This window comes from Alosa sapidissima, chromosome 13 (genome assembly GCF_018492685.1).
Source record: "Alosa sapidissima isolate fAloSap1 chromosome 13, fAloSap1.pri, whole genome shotgun sequence".
Classification (NCBI taxonomy): Eukaryota; Metazoa; Chordata; class Actinopteri; order Clupeiformes; family Clupeidae; genus Alosa; species Alosa sapidissima.
Genome location: NC_055969.1, coordinates 17,379,717 through 17,407,526, shown reverse-complemented (window position 1 = coordinate 17,407,526; position 27,810 = coordinate 17,379,717). Strand labels below are relative to the sequence as shown.

Below are 27,810 nucleotides of genomic sequence, written 5' to 3'. Positions count from 1 at the left end.
GGTCATGGAAATTCAGGATTTTGGTGAGGGAAAAGTAATGGAATTTTACATTTGACTATGAAATGAAACCATAACCATGAAATTAATTCATGTTGTTTTAAAGAAAAATACAGACATATACATATATTTAATTTTCTTATTGAATATTTAATTGATTCTTGATGTCCTACTTATCCCATATGGTGGTCACATCTGGCCCTCTGACAGCAACAAGAAAATATTTGTGCCTTCGCTATCATCAAAATTGCCCATCCCTCCTCCAGGGCATGAGAAACGGAAGAAGAAACTTCATGAGAATGAACAGCGGAAACAGCAGGGTAAACTTGTGTTCGTTTCTCTGTTTGATGTCAAAAATAGTGCGGGCGAAAGGTTACATTTTTGAAAAAATAAATAAATGAATAAATAAACATGCTGCTGACACTAGAAGTTTTTCAGCAGCAGAAACATGCAAGAACCCATCTAAACTATTCAGTTAACTAATCTGTGACCCATGCATTACTATAACAAGTAAATCAGTCAAACTTTACTGGTTTAGATAGGCCTACAACTGAATGTATGCCAAATGTAGCTAACTTTGATTTGCGGTGCTGCATACTGGACAATAGATGCACATAGGCTAAATTAGGCCTATATGAAATATGAAAATGATAGTTTAAATAGTCTACTTTTGACAAAATATTGATAGGAATCAGGGGGAGCCAGTCCAGTAGCTTGGGCAAGTATATTAAAAACACAGGCAAAGAACAGTCAGCCTCAGCCACTAGCACAACCAGATATGTAGACAACAGCAAGCATCAAACGCAAGCAACCCAGACCCTAAAACTGGGCATTTATATGAAGGTGATTCACATACATTACTACACGCAGTTACTTTCCCCTAGCCCTTTATTGAATTTCTTGAATTTCCCCTTGGGGTTCAATAAAGTATTTATTAGTGCTGTCAAACGATTAAAAATTTTAATCACGATTAATCGCTGAATTCCTATAGTTAATCACGATTAATCACATATTTTATCGCATGATTAAAATTCTATTATTTTGCATTTCTGAACTTTCCAGGAGTCCATGTTAACAATATAAATCTATTATTGTATATCTTGATTAGGATTCAAATGAAAGCAAAGCAAGTTACTTCATTAACTTAACTTTAAGACGTAGGTCTATTTGATTATTTCAAATCAAATTTCAAAAGATGTGCAGCAGACCTGAGACAACACAATATATTCTTCAGAAATATAGCTAATAAAGGGCATAACAAACATAAAATACTATATTCATTATCTTTGAGTTCAGTTGAAAATAAGGAACTTTTCGACATGAGTGCACTGCCATTTTATAGGCCTACAGTCTATGGTGCACTGTCACTTACAAGATACAAGGATACAAGGAAGTTTATTGTCACATGCATATAGTTACTGGAAGTAAGAAATGCAGTGAAATGATGTCTGGTGTCAGCCTATTTGTGCATTTATGGGGGGGGGGGGGGTAAAAATGCAGTAGAAGGGGTTTAGTAGATTAAGTGGCAAGGGCTGCATAAGAAAGGTGGGGGAGGATTGGGATTGGGCGGGGGGCACCAACAAGGAGCACCCAAGAGCAACAGGGGCAAGGAAAAACTCCCTTACCAAGGAAGAAACCTTGGGCAGATCCACGGCTCAAGGGGCTAACCCAACTGCCAGGGGTCTTGGTGTGTGTGTTGGGGGGATGACAGGGGAGATGGGATAGTGTGCTGTGTATGTGGGGAGAGGGCAGTGTGCAATATGTGTGTTGGAGAAGCTTCCTCATGAGACAATGTGCTGTGTATTGGGGGGGGGGGGGCAGTGTGCTGTAAGTATGTTGGGGATGTGTGTTGGAGAAGCTTCCTGATGAAATAATGTGCTGTGTATGTAGGGGGGGGGGGCAGGAACTTACTATTGCAAGCAGAGTACTGTATGTAATGTATGTGAGTGATGACAGTGAAGATGTGTGTGTGGGCGGGAGGGGAGTGGAGCAGTGACTGTGTGTGTGTGTAGTGTGTGTGTGGGTAGGTGGGGGCAGTGTGCTGTAAGTATGTAGAGGATGTGTGTTGGAGAAGATCCTGAAGACAATGTGCTGTGTATGTGGGGGGGGGCAGTGTGCAGCAAGTATGTAGAGGAGGCTTACTGTAGCAAGCAGTGTGCTGTATGTAAGTGTGTGTGTTGGGGGGGGGGGGGGGGGCAGAAAGGCTAGGCAATCAAGGACATGGGTAGATGGAGGAGAAATCAAAAATAATAAATAAAAAGTGTGCAAAAGTTGGAGAAAGTCAGATATGTGTGTGTGTGTGTGTGTGTGTGTGTGTGTTTTGACGTGTGATGAAATAAGAAAATAAATAAAAGGTCTGTAGCATAGGGAGAGGGATGTAAAAGTGCTAAAAGTCTTGTAGGTGTGTGTGTGTGGGGGGGGTCATGAGTGCTGAGGAGTGAATGAGTGCAAAGTCAGTATAGTGTGAGTTCAGAGTTGGGAAATGTTTGAGAGTGCTGAGGAGTGAATGTGTGCAAAGTCAGTATAGTGTGAGTTCAGAGTTCGGATGGCCTTGGGATAAAAACTTCTCCTGAGTCTCTCAGTTCTGGCTTTGTGACTACATAGGCGTCTTCTTGATTTCAGCGGTAGGAATAATCCATTGTTAGGATGAGAAGAGTCCTTCAGAATCTTTTGGGCTCTTAGGAGTACTCTTCTGGAATAGATATCTTGTAGAGCAGGGAGTCGAGTTCTTATAGTACGTTCAGCTGAGCGCACTACTCTCTGCAGAGTACTACAATCTCTAACTGTGGAGTTCCCATACCAGGTGATGATGCTACCAGTTAGAACACTCTCAACCGCTGAAGTGTAGAAGGCCTTCATGATGGATGTAGAAACTTTGAATTTCCTTAGCTGACGAAGGAAGTAGAGTCGTTGTCTGGACTTCTTCAGAACATAGAGTGTTAACAGTCCATGTTAAGTCTTCAGTAATGTGGACACCAAGGTATTTAAAACTTGTGACTCTCTCTACAGGTTGCCCGCTGATCATTAGTGGGGTGTAACTGTAGTTCTGCTGCTGCCTTCTGTAATGGTTTTAGTGATATTCAATGTCAAGCTGTTAGATTGACACCACTGTGCCACCTCATCAACCTGATCCAAGTAGAGCTGTTCATTGTTGTTACTAATCAGGCCCAAGATCACTGTGTCATCTGCAAACTTGATGATGGAGGTATGACTACTGTTGGCTTTGCAGTCATGTGTGTAGATGTTGTACAGCAGTGGACTCAAAACACAGCCTTGGGGAGCACCAGTGCTGATGGTTAATGAGTCAGATGTCAGACCCCCCACTCTAACCACTTGTGAACGGTTGGTGAGGAAGTCAAATATCCAGTGACACAGGGTGGTGTTCAGTCCTAAGGCCTTCATCTTTGTGACCAAGGTGAGTAAAGTCAATGAACAGCATCCTCACATAATTCCCATTCCCCTCCTCCAGGTGAGTTAAGGTGGTGTGCATGAGGTTTGAGATGGCATCCTCTGTAGACCTGTTGGCTCTGTAAGCAAATTGGAGGGGGTCAAACGACCAAATATAACTGAATCGTGATTTACACGGCGGCAAAGTGCGATGCTGGTGTGCAGAGTTGTATTGAAAAGAATGGAATCTAATGTACAGTAAATGAATGTTGAAAACAGAGTGCATCACACTCATGTTGGCATCGGTGTCCACAGCAATTTAAAACACCATTCAGCTGACCGGGAGTTCAATCACTGTGTCATCTGCAAACCCCAGTTTACCCCACCCCATTTCGGATGACTATGGAAGTTACCAAATAAAGTTGTTTGCCCCATAAAGAAACATAGATAGATAGATAGATAAATACTAGTGCTGTCAATTAAACGCGTTATTAACGGCGTTAACGTAAACCTATTTTAACGGCGTCAATTTTTTTATCGCGAGATTAACGTTCTTTTTGGTGTAACAAACTTTGTAGTTTTTTCACAAGCTGTTGCAACAACTAGTAACGTTAGAACAACTACAACACCACAATGGATCTAGCTAGACCGTGCTGCATGTAGCCTACACGCCCCCTTTTAGGGGAAAGGGAGCCGTTTGGATAATGGAAACCTATGCTGCATAGAAGTGGGGAGCGAAAAGGGGTTATACTTACTAAATCTTGAAACAAACGTGAATAAAAGGCACAAAATAAGGTTGGTGTAAGAGTTATCTGTGTGTTTATGGGATTAATGTGACCATTATGTTCCTATTTTTTGCTCTTTCCAGTTTAGCCTACTAACAGGAGTGTCACGAATGTAGGCACAGTCAAACTGTCCGTGGCTGACTTTAATTAAGTTCGGCAAGCTTAACTTTACATGTCATAACATCAACTAAACATAAGTCACACATTCATTCTATCACTTGTAATATGAACATAGCCTTTTTCCTACAACTAGGTGAGATAATTGGCTATGCCTGTTATACTTAACTTCCACATTTAGCTAGCTAGCAAGCTAACCGTTTTACATGGGATATGGTAAGTGTGGCTAGTACTGTACGTGCTGAATTGGTTGTAATGTAGCCTATATCGTTTCGACATGAGTAAGTTACATACACATAATTCTTTATAACTGCCGTGTTAGTAAAAATTATTGAATGGACTGTAAATTAATAACTAGATGTAACGTCAAGGTGTGATTAGGCTATCTGTCTTTCCCATTAGAATCAATGGGGCGTGATGCAGATTAAATGTAGCCTATCTGATGATGCGCCTTTAGTAGGCTACGTAAAGGCATGCTGCACACACTTGTTTGGGCTTACGAGCTGGCCAAAGAGTAGATTCTTACAATAAACACCAACGCAGTTCTGAACTCCCGGTCAGCTGAATGCTGTTTTAAATTGCTGTGGACACCGATGCCGACATGAGTGCGATGCACTCTGCTTTCGACATTCATTTACTGTACATTAGATTCCATTCTTTTCAATACAACTCTGCACACCAGCATCGCACTTTGCCGCCGTGTAAATCACGATTCAGTTATATTTGGTCGACGCCGCTCCATAAAATCCATTGTTCATCCAGTGTTTGCGTGTTAAAAACTTTGGCGCTGATGTGTGTGGCAAGTGACAGTGCACCATAGACTGTAGGCCTATAAAATGGCAGTGCACTCATGTCGAAAAGTTCCTTATTTTCAACTGAACTCAAAGATAATGAATATAGTATTTTATGTTTCTAATGCCCTTTATTAGCTATCAGGTCTGCTGCACATCTTTTGAAATGTTTAGACCTACGTCTTAAAGTTAAGTTAATGAAGTAACTTGCTTTGCTTTCATTTGAATCCTAATCAAGATATACAATAATTGATTTATATTGTTAACATGGACTCCTGGAAAGTTCAGAAATGCAAAATAATAGAATTTTAATCATGCGATAAAATATGTGATTAATCGTGATTAACTATAGGAATTCAGCGATTAATCATGATTAAAATTTTTAATCGTTTGACAGCACTTATATATATATATTATATTTATTATTTTTATTACCACGAAATTGCAAAGATCCCTCTCAATTGCTTTGGCTCATTTCTTGAAACAGACTAGACGTTCTCAACACTCTTAATGCTATTGCCAAAATAACCAGGGGGTTGTTTCTAGAAAAGTTAGCAACGACGTTGCTCAACTACCGTGGCACAACGCAACTTGCGACCAAACAACGACATTGTTACACCTGTTTCCAGAAAGCATCGTACCTGTGTCGCAATTTGCTACCTCCGACATTTTTCTAATTTAAACCGAGTGATTAATGCTGGCATTGTCATTGCCATCAGCAAAAACCTAAACCTATTGCAAGAAGCAATGCAACTGGTTTTGAAGTCAATTTCACTATTTATTTTCTGTCAGTTAAACGTGTTATTAACGGCGTTAACGTAAACCTATTTTAACGGCGTCAATTTTTTTATCGCGAGATTAACGTAGCGAGAAGCAAGAGGACAATCTCACATCATAAGAAAATTGAACCTACAAAGCTGGGATAACAAGTCACCTGCTTTAGCCACTACACCATTTATCACTGTGCTAATTTTAAGAGTCTGTGAAGATTATAATACTAGCTTATCAAAAAGCAAGGCAACTCGAATGAACATAAATAGCAAGAATGAGCCAAGTAGGGGATTCAGTCTCTTAATCAAAATAAAGCTACAGGATAGATCGATCCTTGAGTCACAAGATAAACATCCACTTCGCAATTTTTGGTTAGGCAGTTGTGATTTTTGGTTAGGCGCTTAGGACACCAACTGGAACTACCAAGGAACGACACAAGTGCGACTGCTCAGGGGCAGTAGTTCAAATGACCAAACTTTGCGTCCTTGTTTACAATTGAGAGTTTGAACTTCCTTTTCTAGAAACACAAAATCCAAGAACAACGGAGCGAACTACCTAGGTTGCGACGCAAGTTAGCAAACAACGTTCCTAAACGAGCCCCTGGATGGTTCAGCACAACACCATGGTTCACCTGCAATAGCTCATATCTCTCCAAAAACAGTTCACTCGTGTCAAAACTAAATTTCTTTCTCATATAAATAGCCAGTGCTTCCAAAATGCATCGTCCCCTTTGAGCACTGCAAGTCAAAATGTTTAGATTTAGTTTTGTAAATATGGCAGAGGACCATTGAAATATCCCTCATGTCCACCTCTTAGTCTTAGCACAGTAATTCATTGACAATGATTACTGTACTCATTTTTTTGTCTAGCTAACAGAATATAATTGTGCATAAAACGGAAAAAGAAAAAAAATAGGATTTTATGGTAAGTAGAGAAATGTGAAATGTGAGCTCTAATTTGCAAAATGGTGGTTCATCTCAGGAATTTATACATATGTATGTACAGTATAAGTACACATATGTCAAATAGACACATTAACACCCTACTGTACATTACAACTTGAGGCTCTCCTATAACCTTTTTAGCCTACTTGCTGGTTCAGATGTTGTCTGTGATTCCACACATCAAAGGGAACTCATGCTGTATGGAGACTGGAGAGGAGGCGAGGACTGTCTATCTGGGGGTCGTTTCTAGAAAAGTTAGCAACGACGTTGCTCAACCACCATGGTACAACGCAACTTGCGACTAAACGACACTGTTACACCTGTTTCCAGAAAGCATCGTACCTGTGTCGCAAATCGCTACCTCCGACGTTCGAACACCATAGTTCCAACAACGTTGTTGATGATGCAGCGATACATATCATTGGTGGAAACAGTGGAACGTGTAATACCCCACCCCCTAGAAATGTTCTGTCACGTTCTGTCAAATGTTCTGTCGACATGTTTCTAATCTAAACCGAGTGATTAATGCTGGTATTGTCATTGGCATCAGCCAAAACCTAAACCTATTGCAAGCATATAAAACAGTTAACTTAAGCAGACCAATATGAGTCATTATTTGTGTTAAATATCTATGTGTTGGAAAAAATATATAGCCTGGACAAATATCTGGGTATCCCATAAGTTATTAACTGTCTCGTGGCTTAACGGCAGCGCGTTGGTCCACTGCGCGCTCGGCCGGAGTTCGCATCCTATCTCTTCTTTTCATCTCTGAGTAAGAGTAGGCCTACGAGACACAACAATAGGTTTTGACCATACATATTTATGTATATAGTTACTCTACATCGAGAGACCATAGGTACAATACATCAGTCAAAAACAATTGAATCTACGTGTCACACTAGTTCACCTGCAGCGAGAAGCAAGAGGACAATCTCACATCATAAGAAAATCGAACCTACAACGTTGGGATAATAAGTCATCTGCTTTAGCCACTACACCATTTAACACTGCTGTTGTTAGGGACTGTGAAGATTATAATACTAAAAGCAAGGCAATACTTTAATTAACATAAATAGCAAGAATGAGCCAAGTAGGGGAGCAGTGTCTTAATCAAAATTAAGCTACAGGATAGATCAGTCATTGAGTCACGAGATAAACATCCACTTCGCAAATTTTGGTTAGGCGGTTGTGATTTTTGGTTAGGTGCTCCGGACACCAACAGGAACTACCAAGGAACGACACAAGTACGACTGCCTAGGGGCAGTGGTTCAAACGACCAAACTTTGCGTCCTTGTTTGCGATTGACAGTTCGAACTACCCTTTCTAGAAACACCAAATCCAAGAACGATGGAGCGAACTACCAAGGTTGCGACGCAAGTTAGCAAACGATGCTTTCTAGAAACGACCCCCTGTTTTGTCACTTAAGACCCACAGGATACATTTTATAATACATTATACATGCATACTGTAAAGAGCATTTATGAATGAAAATGAGCATGGTCTGAAACTCAGCACCAGTTGCTTACTGAGATATGCATTTGGATTATATGAAACCTGCTCAGAATGGAACTTGGAGTTTGTTTCGTTTCTGATACTTACAGTGCAACCGGAAAGTTATCATGCCCTTTCAAGTTTTCCGCATTTTCCACATAGATTCAATTCATTTTTTCCCCTCAATTGACACACAATACTAAACAAAAAAAAACTGGTGTTTGGAGTGTTTTGCAAATGTATAAAAAATAAGACTAAAATATTTAATTTACATAAGTATCCAATCCAGAATAGGGCCTATTTTTTGTTTATAGATATACATAGCAAACACTTTTGTCCAAAGTGACTTACAATGAAATCAACTAGATGTACCGCATAGCGGTACAAAATATGACCGCCGCTCAGTCCTGTACATCCGTTCCGCGAAAATAAATCACACTTCAATTTGTCTCCATATTTTACTCCATCCCCCACTCTTGAAACTTTTGTGTATGCTTGTTTGGCATGCCTGAGTGTGTGTGTCAGTAGGCTACTTACCACAGAAAGTAGCCTACTGGTGCTGAATAGATTGGTGAAGGTGAATAGATTGTAGAATAGCCAAAGAAGATATAGCATTGTTATAAAACCTTTAAAATCTCTAAACAATCACAAGTAGGGCAGTTCATCACAGTTCATCCATTGCAACTGGATTGATGAAAGGTCACTTACACCTGTAGGCTACATTGTATTTGGGAAAAGCAAAAGGTATCAGCATAATGTTATTTATTTATTTATTTATTTATTTATTTTTTATGTATTTATAAACAAAAACATCTCTGTCAGTTCCATGCCGTTTTCAACAGCTATCAAAAACAAAGGTAATTTTAGGATGGGAGGATTTTTTGTGAATGTTTCTTCTTCTACATAAGATTTTAGTCATCTTTAGTTCATGTCATACTTTATTGTCAATGCACAAATTAAGTAACAGTAGTCTGAAACGTTATTGTTAATGCACAAATTAAGTAACAGTAGTCTGAAACGAAATGCTGTTTTACATCTAACCAGTGGTGCAAATAACTGACATGTCCAAATGGGCCTTGATGAAATGCGTCGCTAGACTGTTCATACACATTTTAACGGGCCAAAGTTGAAGAGCTGTTGTCCGTTATTGTTCGTGCAAATATAGGCTGATTCATGTTCCCTTGCATTGTGTAACTGAGGTCCATGGCTAGTCTGGCTTTCATCAGACCAAGCTCAATCTTTTAAGAAATCAAAAAATAAATAGCGGGCAGATCAGGCTGGGTTCACCCAGCCTAGTCCATAGGCACCCGATATTGTTTAATTTTCCGATTGAGATATCCACGCTCTGGCTATTCTAAATGCAAAAATGCATCAGGGAGTTATGACAAAACTGTAACTAACAAACTAGATCCTACTAGAAAGCTGTTAGCTTCCCTAAGCTACAGGTAGGCTTATAAGGTAGGCCTATTTACAACATAAATTGTCAATAGGCTATCTGGCGACACAAATAAAATCTCCTTTGGAAACCAATGGCTTACGCCTTACAGTATCAAGCGGACTTAAACTGCCATATCGTGGCGAAAAGTTGTAGCCTAATAAAATTCACGCAGCTCCATGAGTCAAGAAAGCGCGAATGAAGTAGCCACTTCTAAATGGGACCCACTACACAGTAGCTTAAGGTGCAGTGTTTCCCCTACAGTGTATTTAACAGCGGCGCAGCGCCGCCGCTGGATTTTCAGCGCCGCTGCAACATAATATCACGAGATTCACTTAACACACCGTAAAAGCACAACGGCCAACGTCATCTCGAAATTGTTTTCTGAAAGTCTTGAGTAAGTTAAGTGCATCAAATCCGCACTTAGCCTCTCATTATTCAGGACATATATGCGGCATGATGTGTCAGGTGATTACAAGCCCAAAGACAAGTCTGCAGCCCATATGGCTAGCCTACGTTCTGAACACGGTTACATTGTTTAGCTATCTGACTGATGGGGTCTTGCTCCGCCACAGTGTAGCCTATGGTGTCATCGTTCACTTGTAGGTTACACAATAAATAGCCTACTTATAGGCCTGGTGACAATAAAAAATGATATTAGTTATATTTCATCACGAAGCTGTTTGTATGCCGTGAATTCGCTTGTAGCCTATGCCATATGTTAAGCTTGAGCAATTCCTCTGATCCAAAGCCTGCTTTGACACATTGACGGTCCGTGTAACGCTTTGCAGTGCTATGTTCTATTTGCAGAATTCACATGGAAAAATATAAAAATAGGCTTAAAAATCCGTTATCCATTCTTTAGGACGGCACAGTAAATGGGTTATTGTTGCTTATTTTGATTTTCAATTGAGCACAGTTACGGTTTTCTGTTCAGAAGTTAAAAATTGAAATGATGCGTCAATTTTCTAATTTTCCTTTTTTGCCCTTGTGGTTGGACTGAACCACGAACACCGGGGGGAGAACACCATCTAGCTGGGCCAGGCTAGATGGTGGAAGGGAGCGCCGCCTGAAGTTGTTTGTGATTTTGACTCATTACTTTAGAGATTAATGACAAACTTTTTGGGAGAAGGCACGTTAAACATAACTTTCAGCCTATGTTGAACATATCTACAGTAGCCTATATTTGAATACCATGGCCATGCCATAGCAAATAATTCCCCAAAGCAGAATGCTTTGCCATCGACGTCAGTCTTGGCTATACCGGGCTATACAGGCTACCCCGAGCACTGTTTGACATGGTATTTTTGCTTATTTAACGCTTTACGCTAGACTAGGTTTCATTAGGCTAAACGAAGACACAACGGTGAGCCTAATTTATCCGTTTATCCATTTATTAATTTCAACAGCAAATAGCCTACATTGGCCTGTAGGCTACTAGGGCTCAGGTAGGCCTACTCATAAGTGTCAGGACGCAGCAATGTCTCCCTCTGCATCTGAAGTTCTGATCTCGAGCTGACATTATCAATCGCTTGGCACCTTGATGCAAGCGGAACTGTGTTTGATAGCCCTCCATCTCTACATCTCTTTTTTACAGTCTATGCTCTACATCCGCTGATAAAATGTGATCACCAACACCGCGCGCCAATATCTATCAGGTCACCCACCCCTACGCGTGGTTCAGCCCAACAAAAACAGTAAAAAAAAAAAAGGGGCCAAAATCCAATATTAACTGAATTTTACTTTTGTTTCCAATCCAGTTTCTGTTTTCTTTATCTTGCGTGACTAATGACACATTTAGAAAATAGCAGCAATTATCTATTTGCTGACCAGTTAAAACAAATTGAAAATTGGATTATTGAACACATTTTTTATTTGGACCCGATGGATGGAACAAATAGAACAAAGCACTGCAAAGCGTTACACGGACCGGAGAACACCATCTAGCTGGGCCAGGCTAGATGGTGGAAGGGAGCGCCGCCTGAAGTTGTTTGTGATTTTGACTCATTACTTTAGAGATTAATGACAAACTTTTTGGGAGAAGGCACGTTAAACATAACTTTCAGCCTATGTTGAACATATCTACAGTAGCCTATATTTGAATACCATGGCCATGCCATAGCAAATAATTCCCCAAAGCAGAATGCTTTGCCATCGACGTCAGTCTTGGCTATACCGGGCTATACAGGCTACCCCGAGCACTGTTTGACATGGTATTTTTGCTTATTTAACGCTTTACGCTAGACTAGGTTTCATTAGGCTAAACGAAGACACAACGGTGAGCCTAATTTATCTGTTTATCCATTTATTAATTTCAACAGCAAATAGCCTACATTGGCCTGTAGGCTACTAGGGCTCAGGTAGGCCTACTCATAAGTGTCAGGACGCAGCAATGTCTCCCTCTGCATCTGAAGTTCTGATCTCGAGCTGACATTATCAATCGCTTGGCACCTTGATGCAAGCGGAACTGTGTTTGATAGCTCTACATCTCTTTTTTACAGTCTATGCTCTACATCCGCTGATAAAATGTGATCACCAACACCGCGCGCCAATATCTATCAGGTCACCCACCCCTACGCGTGGTTCAGCCCAACAAAAACAGTAAAAAAAAAAAGGGGCCAAAATCCAATATTAACTGAATTTTACTTTTGTTTCCAATCCAGTTTCTGTTTTCTTTATCTTGCGTGACTAATGACACATTTAGAAAATAGCAGCAATTATCTATTTGCTGACCAGTTAAAACAAATTGAAAATTGGATTATTGAACACATTTTTTATTTGGACCCGATGGATGGAACAAATAGAACAAAGCACTGCAAAGCGTTACACGGACCTTCTCCCCCCGGTGTTCGTGGTTCAGTCCAACCACAAGGGCAAAAAAGGAAAATTAGAAAATTGACGCATCATTTCAATTTTTAACTTCTGAACAGAAAACCGTAACTGTGCTCAATTGAAAATCAAAATAAGCAACAATAACCCATTTACTGTGCCGTCCTAAAGAATGGATAACGGATTTTTAAGCCTATTTTTATATTTTTCCATGTGAATTCTGCAAATAGAACATAGCACTGCAAAGCGTTACACGGACCGTCAATGTGTCAAAGCAGGCTTTGGATCAGAGGAATTGCTCAAGCTTAACATATGGCATAGGCTACAAGCGAATTCACGGCATACAAACAGCTTCGTGATGAAATATAACTAATATCATTTTTTATTGTCACCAGGCCTATAAGTAGGCTATTTATTGTGTAACCTACAAGTGAACGATGACACCATAGGCTACACTGTGGCGGAGCAAGACCCCATCAGTCAGATAGCTAAACAATGTAACCGTGTTCAGAACGTAGGCTAGCCATATGGGCTGCAGACTTGTCTTTGGGCTTGTAATCACCTGACACATCATGCCGCATATATGTCCTGAATAATGAGAGGCTAAGTGCGGATTTGATGCACTTAACTTACTCAAGACTTTCAGAAAACAATTTCGAGATGACGTTGGCCGTTGTGCTTTTACGGTGTGTTAAGTGAATCTCGTGATATTATGTTGCAGCGGCGCTGAAAATCCAGCGGCGGCGCTGCGCCGCTGTTAAATACACTGTAGGGGAAACACTGACATGTATAGTTACTGTATTAAAGTACCTTTATAAATCTCCTATTAGGAAACAACCTTAAACACGAGTGAACAAGCAACATGTTAATTTCTTGAGAACACAAACTCCTGTGCTGGCCTCAGCTTGTTGGTTCATCTACCAGCAAATGATTGAAATCTATCACCCAATGAAACTGGAAGTTTTAACTGGAATCTAAGCAATCTCGCTAAGCTTCATATGTGATGTGCTATGACATCATCAAACGCCTATCCTAGTAGCCTACTCTGAGTAGGGTTTGTTTGAAAATAGTACATTTACTTATTGTGATTGAGTAGAATTTCAGTCATGTAGGCTACTTTTACTTGTGTAGATTGATTTACACCATGAAAAGAAAGGAAAAAGAAAAATGCAACCCCCAGCTTGACACCGATTAGATATCCTACATTGATTTGACATGTCGACCAAAATTGGATAGTCATAGATGCTGGGAAAGTGGATGCATGACAATTTTGAGAACCCATGTTGAATTATCACGTGTATTAATGGGTTGACATCGACAGCAGTATTTACAATCAAAGGTTATAAACTAGCGACACACACAAATAGAAACGTTAAGCTACGCATGAGCATGCCCTTATTATCTGACCTGACCATCATCGAAAAATTTGATGAGACAAAGTCTTGCGGATGTAAATAACGTAGACTAACAGTGAGGTTGTTGCCGGGTTAACTGATTATGGACTGACTATGGGTCTGATTATGGACTTTTTCGACTTGGTGGTCAAACTTACCACTTCGTTGTACAGACGTTGACATCTAGTTCCATGCACTGTGCACTTGCTGGGCTGGTGAAATTTCGCGGGGGTCACTGCGCTGATGGTGATGGGTGAAACCATTGTGAGGGGGCAGGGGATTCTAAATCTGCGATTTCTATTTGAGAGGAGTTTGGTGCGGGTTTACACCTTCTCACAGTTCTCAGACCAACATGTATGAACATAAAATATACTTAAAAAAATATTATCTGATTCATAAATGGGGTGGCAACAGGGGTGGCAAGACTGTGTCCTAGGGGTGGCAGCAGGCTAGGAAGGGGTTGGTGTGCCAAAAAAGGATCACTGTTTCATATTGATGATGACAACAATTGACCAATTGTTTTTCTTTTCAGACTGAGGAGGACAAGAAGAATATCACCAGACTGCAGGACCTGGTTGACAAGCTGCAGCTGAAGGTCAAAGCCTATAAGAGGCAGGCTGAGGAAGCTGTAAGCAGTCTCTTATATTGCCTATATGGCCAAATGTCTTGCCTTTCGTATTAATAATAAAAAAATAATAGGTTTGCTTTAGAACTAAAGCCTCTGTAATCATCAAACATATAACACTAAAGCCTCTGTACTCATTTCCTTATCAGGAGGAGCAAGCTAATGGCTACCTGTCCAAGTTCAGAAAGGTTCAGCATGAGCTAGAGGAGGCTGAGGAGCGTGCTGACATTGCTGAATCCCAGGTCAACAAGTTGAGAGCAAAGAGCCGTGATGCTGGAAAGGTAAATCAAATTTCAATGTGTTGTAAGTCATCATATGTTCCTACTCAATTACATTAAATTTCTCAATTTCTCAGTCTTAGGGCAAGGAGGCTGCAGAGTAAATCCTGTGAAATCTTTTGCCTTGTCACTCAGCTGAATTAATATCCTGATTACTGTGGCTATTATGTAAATATATCATAATAAAAGTCTCTGCATTATACTGTATATGAGTTCATTGTTTTAATGTCAGTCAGAATAATTTGCTTATTTTGTAACATGTTTTGATTTCCCTATTGCCATTTGTTTTTTAGACATCTGAATGAAACTGAAAACATTTACATTTTGGTGCGCTCAATACCCAGGTAGATAGATAGATAGATAGATAAATAGATAGATAGATAGATAGATAGATAGATAGATAGATAGATAGATAAATCATTTTCAGTGATAAAACCTCATTAACTAATATGCATTTTCCATATGGGGTCTTAAAAGCCATGTATCCTTCTAGCCACAGTGTTTTTGTTTCAAACATAAGCCTAATCTAAGCGTGCTCAGATGACGTAATGGACCAGGCGCTATTGCTCACCTGTCCATCATCGTAAAGCCCGATTTGATTGGTCCGCCCGATCTAGGGCGAGCATACTTGCTCCACAATTGAGCAATGCCAGATCGAACTTCCCGACCTCAAATGTTGTGGGCGGGACTAAGTTCGGAATGGCACCCAGCTTATAAGGCTACCAATATGCAAGAAAATCTGATTGTAAGACTCAAATCACGTTTTCACATAATATGCACAGACAAAAATAGGCTGGGTTGACGAATAATTGACCAATTGGTTTTATAGCCAAGTCAACATCAAGGCTACTCCGGGACATGGAAGTGCGAGGAAAGGTCCACCGGCAAGCACTGAAAGATCTCTCCAGAGCTGCTGAAAAGGGCAGTCAGTGGCTCTGCAGTAAGAGAAAAGATTCCACTTGGGCCTCAACTGAGATGGTGTCTAGGGAGTGAGCCCGGGATGCCGGGAGTCACTGCTGAACCCTCTGGAGACACCGTGGACCTGTTTAATTTAAAGAACATGTCAATGAAGGGAATGATAGCGTGCAGCAATTTACAGGATAAAATTAGAGCAGATGCTGCCTTATAGAACTGCTTGTCATGCACTCCACTAGAAGAAACAGGGTTGTGCGTATCAGCGAACTGTTGAGGAAGGAGGGCTCCCACTTGATGACCTTGATTGAGGGGTTAGGTGTCTTGCTCAAAGGCACTTCAACCGTGGATGTGGGCATGAGAGAGCGGTGCTCTAAGACTTCCCCCGCCCACATATTTCCTACTGGTCAGGGATCGAACCGGCAACCCTTTTATTCCAAGCCCGAAGCCCTAACCCTAACCAGTAGGCCACGGCTGCCCGTAATGTCTCATGTATACTTAGGGATATCAACACCTAGTCCTACATAACAGAACTAAAACAGGAAGTAATAGGACACTGTTCATAGACATTGTAATTACAATGCATGTTTTTTCTCAGAATGCGAGAACCATGTGAGACTGATAAATTAGCAAACAAAGACTTAATTACTCTTTTTATTAAATTTTCCCAGGTGTGGCGATAAATATGTTTTCTTACAAGGGTTGGGCAAAATTTGAATTGCCATTCTGATTCCTGTTTGCTCCAATTGAAATGCAAGTTAGATTCAATAATTGAATTGGAATTTAAGAGCCAGTTTCAATTCAGCTCTGGAAATGTGCATAACCTGGTTTCTTCCAGTGGAGTGGAGTGCATGACAAGCAGTTCTATATGGCAGCATCTGGTCTAATTTTATCCTGTGCATTGCTGCACGCTACCATTCCCTTCTTTGACATGATGTTCTTTCCATCAGCATTTGTCCTGACACAATTACAGCAAATATGTTTGAAAATCATGCAAGACACGTGCACCTGTCACTTGTGTCAATGTCATCCATTAAGTATACCATTAGTATACAAGGATTCATCCATTTATTTATATAATGGATCTCACCGAATAAGATTAAAATAAAGAACTTCCCTCACAGAAGAAATTCCCTCACTAACACACAAACATGCAGCCCACATGCTGTGCTTGGCATCTCTTGTGCACCTGTTGCAGCTGTCACTGATGAACTTGTTGAGTTTGTTGGGCAGAGACAGTTAGAAATAAACATAGCAGTCACAGCAAAAATTTGGCAGTCACACACGAGCATGTTCAGACCGTATTTATCAATAAGGAATTAAGGAAATCAGATCCTCCTCACAGCTAGATACCTTGTATGGGACAGAGTCTTAGTGGTACAGTGACATTCTAGCTAGCAGCTGCTGGCACTAAACATATTCTGTCATGGGACACTCCAGTAAGTAAGTTATATTATCATGACATTCAAAATATGTGTTTGTTTTGAAGTTGTAAAACGCCTGCTGGTCAAATATAATTCACGTATATTTCAATGTATGCTTTACTTTATGGTTTAACAGCACAATAGTTGTTTATACATTAAAGAATTGCATTCTACCTTTTTGTTTTATTCAAACATTAGGCCTATATTTCAATACAACATACGTATCTGTCAAACCTGATGATATTGCAGAGATAAACTATGATTCAGTTTGACCTGGAGGGCACAGGAAATAAGCCCATTAAAATGATACACCTCCTAGTTATGCATTATTAATCTATTAGGAAGTGTTGAGAGGTGGCAATAAATTCCCTGGCAATAAATCATTCACTTGGGGGAAGTCACTGATTTCAAAGCATCTACAATTTGTCAGGCATGTCTGTCCAATAAAACCTAACATCATAAATAGAACTTGTGAAGTTGTTAACCCCAAAGCGACTGACACATATCTCCACACAAGCTTACTGGGAATTCTAAATCATTCGTTGCATGCAAATGCTCCACTCCTGCTGCTGGGGTCTCACCACAATTAAAGGGTTTGGGATTGTTAAGGCTATACAGCAGCACTCAGTGGGTTGCATTTTATTGGCTGTACAAGGCCTTTCAATACATTGTTTTTCTATTACTGTATATTCAATTGTAAAGTTGTTGCCTTTTTATTATTTACCAATGGCAAATTATTTGGACAACATCCAGTATCAACGACTCTACTTCCTTTGTCAGCTAAGGAAATTCAAAGTTTCTACATCCATCATGAAGGCCTTCTACACTTCAGCGGTTGAGAGTGTTCTAACTGGTAGCATCATCACCTGGTATGGGAACTCCACAGTTAGAGATTGTAGTACTCTGCAGAGAGTAGTGCGCTCAGCTGAACGTACTATAAGAACTCAACTCCCTGCTCTACAAGATATCTATTCCAGAAGAGTACTCCTAAGAGCCCAAAAGATTCTGAAGGACTCTTCTCATCCTAACAATGGATTATTCCTACCGCTGAAATCAAGAAGACGCCTATGTAGTCACAAAGCCAGAACTGAGAGACTCAGGAGAAGTTTTTATCCCCAGGCCATCCGAACTCTGAACTCACACTATACTGACTTTGCACACATTCACTCTTCAGCACTCTCAAACATTTCCCCCTTTTAGCACTTTTACATCCCTCACCCTATGCTATAGACCTTTTATTTATTTTCTTATTTCATCACACGTCAAAACACACACACACACACACACATATCTGACTTTCTCCAACTTTTGCACATCTCCATAGAACTTTCTATTTATTATTTTTGATTTCTCCTCCATCTACCCATGTCCTTGATTGCCTAGCCTTTCTGCCCCCCCCACCCCCACCCCCAACACACACACAAAAAACACACACTTACATCATCACTGTCATCACCTCACATACATACAGCACACAGCTTGCTACAGTAAGCCTCCTCTACTTGCTGCACACTGCCCCCCCCCCCCCCTACATACACAGCACATTGTCTTCAGGATCTTCTCCAACACACATCCTCTATATACTTGTTATACTTAGCAGCGGTCTGTTATTGAGAATTAGCAGACCACCGAACATTGGGAAGGCCCATTCAAGTGAATGGAGCATTCTGCAGCACTCTGAAGAGCCGTGTAATAAACAAGTTGAATGGCCCCCTTTTAATGAAGGCCCCCTCCTGCCTCCCCTTGAGTCAAGCCCAGAGGTGTCAAAAGTATTCACATTCATTACTCGAGTATTAGTATAGATACAAGGGCTTAAAAAGACTTCTGTAGAAGCTGAAGTATCAACTCAAGCTTTATACTTATGTAAAAGTGTAAAAGTACTGGTTTTAAAACTTTATTTAAGTTTAGGCTGCACCACAGGGGCCTAACCTTCTAAAGGCCATAATGACTATAATGTTATATTAAAATGTTAATGTTGAAATATATGGGATGCACTAGCTACCTGTTTCAGCCCCATATATGCCCATTGAAAATGAGCAATCCAAATACAAAAAAAATGAGCAATCCAAATAAATTAAAGAACCATATGTGTACTACTAAGCATTAACATGTGTTTCATGGAGCAGAAGATATGATGACTAGTTGCTCATAAGTATTAATGGTGCAAAAAGTCAAACTTCAGAGGTATGTTATCAATGACCTTTATTGGAATGTAAATGTACATCCAAGCTTAGCTGCAGGAATCTGTGAGGGCAACGGATGTAATAACAAAACAGGACAAGTGGCAATTACCCTTGTGTGGTTGTCTATATACAGCATAAATTAGTGCTGTCAATAAAAAATGCTCAGTTTGTTTGGAGGGTGAGAGCCAAAGAACCTTCATTGGATGACTTCTTTTTGAGGGCTGCTGAAGTAAGTTGTGTGTACCTCTCTAGACGAGTTGGGTGTTTCTCCTGTGGAGAAAATAAATGCACAGGCACAGATTGAGATTCATATTATTCCTCTCAAACCAGCCGTGGCCTACTGGTTAGGGCTTCGGGCTCGTAACCGAAGGGTTGCCGGTTCGATCCCCGACCAGTAGGAAAATGTGGGTGGGGGAAGTAGTTGAGCACTGCTCTCCCATGCCCACATCCACGGCTGAAGTAGCCTTGAGCAAGGCACCTAACCCCTCACTGCGCCGCTGTAGCAGGCAGCTCACTGCTCCGGGTTAGTGTGTGCTTCACCTCACTGTGTGCTGTTTGTGTTTCACTAATTCACGGATTGGAATAAATGCAGAGACCAAATTTCCCTCACAGGATCAAAAGAGTATATATAATTATACTATACAAGCTCTACTTCTAGACTATCTAGGACTTCCACTGTATTAAATGTCATGCTTGAAGTTCATGAATGAAGGTCAGACTACAAGTTAGGGAGCAGTTTCACTGGTCTGTGCAGTTATGTTGAACAGACCCAAATATTTCCACTTAAGGCTGTTTTATAGGACATGCAGCTGCTGGCATGACTGAAAGGTAGCATTATTGATAAGATAGTCCGACTAAATTTATTTTAAAGTTGGTAGTTGGGCATATTACCTGTTTACAAGGACCCATGGGACATGCCCCATAGAGGACTTTGAAAAAGCACTGGTAGTTTATTTACAAGATTTTACAAATTCCTTAAGGAATTTTACCGTTCAACGCCATCTTGAATTTAGTCACGATAAGTCGAGCGACGAGTACGAACGAACAGGTATGATAAGGGATCAGATTCCAAAAATAATTCTGTGAAAATGCATGGATTCCAGTTGCTGCTACGGAAGCAACTGAATCCATGCATTTCCACTGAATTATTTTATCGAATTATTTTATCGTTTTATCTTATTGTGACTAAATTCAAGATGGCGTCGAACGGTAAAATTCCTTAAGGTACTGTCTGTATAAATCGTCTTGTAAATAAACTACAGTGGGTCCCAGTTAAGTTTGGACGGGTTCCTTCATGAATCACGCACCCCATTTTCTCAGCAGAAATGGCACAAACTGCAGTTGACACAAACAACCACAAGGTGTCACTTGGGAGTTCTGCCACTACTACTTTTGATGCGACTTGACTTAACTGCTTCCATGACGCAGTGAGCCATTACATATATGATAATACAATAGCGTGAGTTTATACATCATATACCCTATTTGTCACGGTTACTTATAGATTTGATAGTGTAACGATAAGCGCATGAGACTTTCAGCGGGGGCACGGGAACTTTTAATTGATCACGGTAGTTTAAGCTTACACTTAAACAGACAAAACATTCTAATATGTAATGTAGATGCAATTGTTGTAAAATGGTGCAGCTCCTTTAAGAAAGCCCCGTGCGCAGGGATGGAAAGAGAGAAAGCGAGAGGGGAAGTGTGTTAGAACTTAGATGCGTGTGGAAAAAGTAGACGTGCTGTTGAGACTGGAGTGAGTCATATTCAAAATAATGCAAAAAATAAATCCGCAGATAAAACCAATTATTCTCATTCATTGCAACCGCAGCATGCCTGCTTGCCGACGTTCAAACGAAAAAGATATCAAAGCACCTTTTGCGTTTTTAAATGTAGCACGATTTTTTTTTTAAACAGCTGGACAAATGATTTAGCTAATTGATTATAGCCTGCACACCAGCAATTGTTGAACATTTACCTGTACAAGACAGTAGCCCAGCCTAACAAGCATGTTGCATGTTGTAGGCCTACTGTAGAAATATCACTTAAATTGCAACCGCAACATGCCTGCTTGCCGACGTTCAAACGACAACGAAAAAGATATAAAAGCAACAAGAGGGTTGAGTCTGAATGACACGGAGTTCAGACTCATATTGCTCCTCATAACCATCTATAAAAAAGTGTTTTTTCTTTTCTTTTTGAGCACGTCCGAATCCCAGGACATAACGCACTGGACCTTATAATAGGCTCAAGAAATAATTCCAAAGGGGGGGCCTACTGCACTTAAAACTTAAAACGATTGAACGAAGCTTCCCGAAATTTGAAATTGCGATCAGTGACTGGCATCGGGTGAAGCTTTTCGAAGTTGAACAGGCTATTAAAAACTATTTGTGCACCTCAATGTCACAGGAGAGACTGGGCTCTCCCTTCTATGAATTGAAAAAGACGTTATGCTACCTGCAAACTGGCTTATGATTTCATTGCTGAGTTTGCGGCAATAAGACAATGTTTTTTTGTCAGGATATGGCGAGTCAGTGTCATTTATTTGTCCAATGTTTGCCTACAGACCAGTTTCCATAGTGCACATCTTATCAACAGTTTGAATGTTGTGTGTGTTTCTGCTCTTTTTCACGTTAAGCCCCCCTCCCCCACCCCCTTCTTTCACAAGCAGTGGGGGAGCGCGGGGCACACTAGTAACACTTTTTGGTAAACAAAGGAGGGTTCTCCGCGCTTCTGTCGTTTGGCGACAATCCGGTGCAACCAGGCCAGGACATATATTTTAGAGAGAAGGAGAAACGCCGGTGCAACTCAGATGTCTTCTTAATTTTCTTTATTCTTTAGTAAAAGGTGCAGAACATTATTAAACTTTGACTAACGTTTCGATGTGTCGATGTTTTTGACTAACGAACATCGAAACGTTAGTCAAAGTTTAATAATAAGGTGGTTCAGTGAGTAGGCCTATTGTGTAGGCTAATATACTGTTGAAGTAGGTCTAATCTTTTTTTTTAGCTAGGTGGTCCATGGATTTCTTTTTTATTGGTTAAGTAGTCCTTTGTCTGAAAAAGTTTCAGAAACACTGGGCTACATCAAATCATGAAAATATATTCAAACAGTTCAAGTTACACCTGTCCTTACCTATCACACCTCCAGGGACCCAATAATGTTGAAAAAGTAATCAATCAAACACTGCCGCCTAACATATGAAGTAAGCTACTTTATGTTGATTGCTGGCAGTTAGCTAGGCCTTACTGTTGTTACTACTAGACTGTAACGTATGGACGTGTTTAAGAGGGAGGGAGAAAGAAAGGGTGCTCAAGTCTCAAGTCACAAAGTCTGACTTGAGTCACATGTCTGCTTGCCTCTGCAGCTTGCCGCTGTGACTTGGTGCTGGTGCTTGGTGCTTGATGTGATCGCAACCATAGTGCAGCCTGCGTACGTGTTTGTGTCTTTATGTATGTGTACATAAATAAAGCAAATCAGGGAACCACCTACTCTTTACGATAAGTGCCATGGGATCTTTAACAACCATGGTGAGTCAGGACCTCGATTTAACATTCATGCAAAGGAAAACATCTCCTGCAGTACAGTGTCCCTGTCACTGCAATAGGACATTGGGATGGATATTTGTTTGGTGGCTTTTGGCCACTGGGAAGAGTGCCACCTACTGGCCAGCCACCAACACCGCTTCCAGCAGGATCCTACTCTTCCAAGGAGGTTTCTTATCCAAGTACTAAGCCTGCTTAGCTTCAGTAATTCAGCAAAGTTGGGGTATCTGCTGGTCTGGCTGCTGGCTAAAAACAAAAGGTGAAAGGCATATAGGATTCTAACTGTCTCACTGAATTGCATTATGCACACTCAATTCTCACTGGTATCTGCTAGACAACAAGTACTAAAACATGATTAGTTCATAGATTTCACATGTAAAAACATTTGATACAACCCCACCCCCATCTTGCCTGTTCATAATTCTGAGAAATTATTGAATTGTGTGCCTGTGTGCGTGTACGTGTTTACAGGGATTAAAGTAAAAAAAAAATCCTGAGCCTGAACTTTTTTTTATGTGCGTGCCTGGGTGGTGGTCATCCTGTGGCAGCCCCAAACCATAGGACTGCAGGACATCTTTTAATTCTAGCATAAGTGCTGAGGCATTGGCTATATTCATTTTCCTGTTCGCCAGGTGTTGCGTTTTTACTTTATTCTCATCTTCATCAAAAAAATGAACGAGGACATTGAGGACTTTTTCCATGTTCGTGTTGGTGGCTTCATCGACATTTAAGGAAAACATGCAGTTTTTTAGTTTTTTCGAAATACGTCTTTTAAACTCTGGTGTTATGCCGTGTGTGTTCAAATAGCTGGCATGCTGATTAGATATTGACAGTGTAGTCCAGGGGTGTCCAAACTTTTTGACTCAAGGGCCACATTGGGTTTTGAAAATTGGCCGGGTACACAACAAAAAATAATGTGTGTATAATGTGTGTATATATATTTTTAAAAAATTGTATGTATATTTTTAAGAAAGTCTTTATTATAAGATTTTTTTTTAGCAGCCAAACGCTGAACGCCGTAAATCCGGCACAGTGCTGGAATACTTTAATCCCTGTGTTTATGTTTGTGTGTGTGTGTGTGCCTGTGTGTGTGCATGTGCATGCATGCGTACATATGTCTTCTGTGTGTGTACGTATGATTACTGTGAATGTATCTGTGTGTGTGTGTGTGTGAATATCTATTTATGCACATGTGTGCATATGGAATGGGTTAACATGACCCCTGGAAGCAAACATACGCAAAAAATTGGTCATCCTAGGCCCTACAGTTCTCAAGATATTCACAGAAAACTCTGTTGGTGTACGGTCACTAAATGTACACATAAGTTAATTTATTGTATGGCCCCCCATGAACGAAAGTCCATGAAACTTGGCATGCATTCGGAGGGTGTCATAACGATCCTACACTTTCAATTTCGTGCAGTTTTGACCAAGTCAGCCAGAGATATTGTGATTACAACACCACATTTTTTGCTTTTTAATTTTAACTAGGTGGCGCTATACATGAAATAAGTGGTAATGGGATGGGTTGACATGACCCCTTAAGACCAACATACAAAAAAAGGTGGTCCTCCTAGGCCCTACGGTTCTCGAGATATTCACAGAAAACTGTGTCCGGCCACCAGGGGCGTGCAGAGACCTTTGAAGGGGCAGGGGCTCAAATTTTAAAAAAGGGCACATGGAACAACATTTTCAGAAAACGTGTTAACTTTATTTAAAACTTAATTTTGATTAATTCAATAGGAGTGCATGTACTGTAGGCCTCTGTAGCCAGGGCACAAACAGATAGGTCTTTTCAGTTTTCATTAGGCTACACAGAGATCATAGGCTATAAGGCTACATCTTATTGATTAAATTCAAAGCTAATTTTAATAGCCTAGAAATCTAGACACACCCTAGCGGCAGCAAATATGTTATTGCCTATTCTGGTCAGGCTATAATTTTAATGTTTATCACAGTGAACTACCACCATTAGCAAGCTGGTGTCTTGCAGATTCACGTGCTGTGCGTGTGGCCACTGAGTGAAATGACGCATAATGTAGCCTACTGTAAACAGAGAACGACGTGTGGAGTTGGATTAGTTCAGTGTTTCTCAAACTTTTTTTCTGGGGACCCACTTTTTAAAAATGACAGACTATCGCGACCCAACTCGTGACTGTGGTAGTTAACAAACTAGTTAAACAACTACAGTAGCCTATGTCGTCGGCTCATGATGATTTAGAAAAGGTTTGCCTACTCTGTTTTATGAACTAGGTCTACTAACCTAAGCTACTATAACATAGTAACCTAAACAGATTGTTATGAACGTTCAGCCTTAGATTTTAGAAGCTGCCAGGTTATTGAAATGGATGGACCATGACATAGTTAAAACGTGTTTGATAACCTACTTCATTAAACATGAAACAATTTTAAACATTTTATTCTCTATCTCTAAGCTGAATACTATTGCATGTTCAGATAGGCTAACTGCCAAGTGACCTTGCCGTGCTCCCAAACGTCTCCTGCAGCACTGTGCCTGCGTGCACCTTCTGAGAGTTCACTGAATATATGACGTCACGGATTGGTGGCCACAAGGCATTTCAATTAACACAGAAAATTGTTATTTTTGTAAATTTCTAATTTCACAAACTATTAATGAGAAATTTTAGCGAATATTCACGTCGGAATAGCGGAAGTATTACAAATTTTAAAAAGTAAAAAACGGGTCTTGTCAAAAGGGCACTTGGACATCAAAGGGGCAAAAGGGCAGGTGCTAGAGCCCCTGTAGCCCCCCTTCTCTGCACGTGCCTGCCGGCCACCTACAGGCCAGTTGGTGTACAGTAACATAAATTAATTTATTGTATGGCCCCCCATACACGGAATTCCACGAAACATGGACCCTAGGACCCTACAGTTCTCGAGATTCAGGGGGTTCAGTCCAGCAGGGGGGCTACAGATCAAAATGAAAAACGATGGTTCCATGCTATCCATGTGGGGCTACATGCCCACCAAGTTTCGTGCAACCTGGTCTTTCAGTGTCCCGGGAATCCTTGACGGAAATTTGCCCATGTGAAAAAGAAAAAAAAATCTGACTAAACCTACAGTATATGACCACAATAATGTGTATATATATATAATGTTTTGTATAATTTAAATGACAAAGCAATTTTGTTGTAGAAAATTAATTTCTTAAGAAATACTGTTCATTTGATGTTGTTTAATTCATTTATAAATGGTGCACTGTCACTCTTTTGCCAGCTCCACTAGCCTATGGCTAGTGCTGTGCCGATGACTCACAGTTTATAAATGGTCAGTAGTGGGAACTACTGTTGCCATCGCGATTTTCTTTTTAAAAGTTTTTTATAAAAAGGAGATATCAATTATCAACAATAACAAGCCAGCTGGAACCTGTCACAGTCTCTCCCTCTTGTGCACGCTCAAATGCATTCCCAATTAAATGGAGTAGATCTGCTGCAATGGAGATACTATCTCGATGTAACAAGTTGTTTTCACATTGACATGGTAAACACTCACTCACTGTAAAGCAGTTTGCAGTAGCATAAAGTTAATCACAACGTTGTCTATGCTGGAAAAAAATAGCGAGCGGCCTATGACCTAATTTATTAAATGCACGGCAGGCCGGATTAAAGTGTGTGGCGGGCCGCAGTTTGGACACCCCTGTATTAGCGGTTTGTAAAGAAAACTCAGTCAATAGAATCATACTTTTCAGGCAAGATGGGAAACATCTTATCACAGAATTCAAAGTCAACTTATGCATTTGGTTATAGCCTATGCTTAGAAACAAAATCAACCTTGAAAGATTCCAACTTAAGTCCCCACTACAACACCATGCACAAAGATAACTAAAAGTAGGCTAGTCTACACTAGAGTTGCTAGCCACTGTCGAGCCAACTTCAAAGTAAAACAGGGTTCCCATGAGTCATGGAATTTCAGGAATATCATAGCATTTAAAAAAAATTCTATTCCAGACATGAGAATTATATACAGTATGTGTGTGGGGGGGGGGGGGGGGGGGAGGGGCAACATCATGGAATATCAGGGAATTTAAAATGTACTTGCCAAAATACAAATACTATATTGTTTATTGCAGTGGTCCCCAAACTTTTTCTTCCGAGGGCCAGCTCACTATGCCTGGCTCCAAGAAAGGGCCAGAGACTTGGAGTAGTTCTATATCAGTAACCATAAATAGCTTAGTGCTGTGAACAACAGCAGTCTACCTTAGTTGAATATTCTATTACATTTAATCATAGGCTATTGCAATTTAATACCATTGTTAGCTGTGTTTATATTGTCATCATGCCATATCAGTGTAAAATTAAATAATACTAATAAATTAGTATTGCATTGCATAGTATGCATTCCCAAAAGTATTAGCAGGGAGTCCCAAAAGTATATTTTATTAAAAAATGTGTGAACTCTGAATTCTGTGTATTTGCATACACAGCTCAAGTTGTGAATATCCTACAAATAATTTAAAGTTCTCAAACTATGAGAATTTTATGAAGTGCTGAAGTGGTCTGAAATGACCACCATTCTAACTTTCAGTCACCTGATGAGAACTTTGTGAACTCTTTGTATGAACATTTGAACGAGTGAATAAAAAATAGAAATAATTATCCCAGAAAGTCCCAGAAATATGACTTGAATCGAAGTTAGTTAGTTATTAACAATTAATTGATAAACTTTTAAAATACTTTGAGCACTGATGCAGTCAGCATAGGCCTCTTACATTGTTTGCAGGTAGGCCTACATTTCATTCCGTTTTCGATGGAATTGAATGGTTTTGCACGCAAAACAGCACCAAAACAACCACCGGTGGAAAAAAAGAGTATTACATGTGTACTGTTAAGACTCGCCATAGAGAATGAATGGGGGAAATTGCGGACATTTTAGTTTGACGAT

The 27,810-nt window shown here is 40.3% G+C and overlaps 1 protein-coding gene and 1 long non-coding RNA gene across 2 annotated transcripts in view; one reads left to right on the top strand and one right to left on the bottom strand.

Moving 5' to 3' along the window:
• Positions 1–207: 207 nt before the first annotated feature.
• Positions 208–15,051, top strand: LOC121680929 (myosin-7-like). Its single transcript, XM_042060530.1, has 4 exons — positions 208–317; positions 14,474–14,569; positions 14,716–14,847; positions 14,928–15,051. Exons 1-4 carry the CDS (start codon positions 267–269, stop codon positions 14,946–14,948), a joined length of 300 nt encoding a protein of 99 aa, XP_041916464.1. The 5' UTR covers positions 208–266; the 3' UTR covers positions 14,949–15,051.
• A 4,509-nt stretch (positions 15,052–19,560) lies between these two features.
• Positions 19,561–27,810, bottom strand: part of LOC121680944 — a 52,135-nt gene continuing 43,885 nt past the window's right edge. The window contains exon 4 of the long non-coding RNA XR_006021876.1: positions 19,561–19,633. This is a non-coding gene — a long non-coding RNA (uncharacterized LOC121680944). The remainder of the gene's footprint in view (positions 19,634–27,810) is intronic.

Excerpts from the sequence above, each read along its gene's own strand:
- LOC121680929 (XM_042060530.1), top strand. The coding sequence starts at position 267 with ATGAGAAACGGAAGAAGAAACTTCATGAGAATGAACAGCGGAAACAGC. Across the intron at positions 318-14,473 it reads TGAACAGCGGAAACAGCAGG|ACTGAGGAGGACAAGAAGAA; the intron begins GTAAACTTGTGT and ends TTTTCTTTTCAG. Across the intron at positions 14,848-14,927 it reads AGAGCCGTGATGCTGGAAAG|GGCAAGGAGGCTGCAGAGTA; the intron begins GTAAATCAAATT and ends TCTCAGTCTTAG.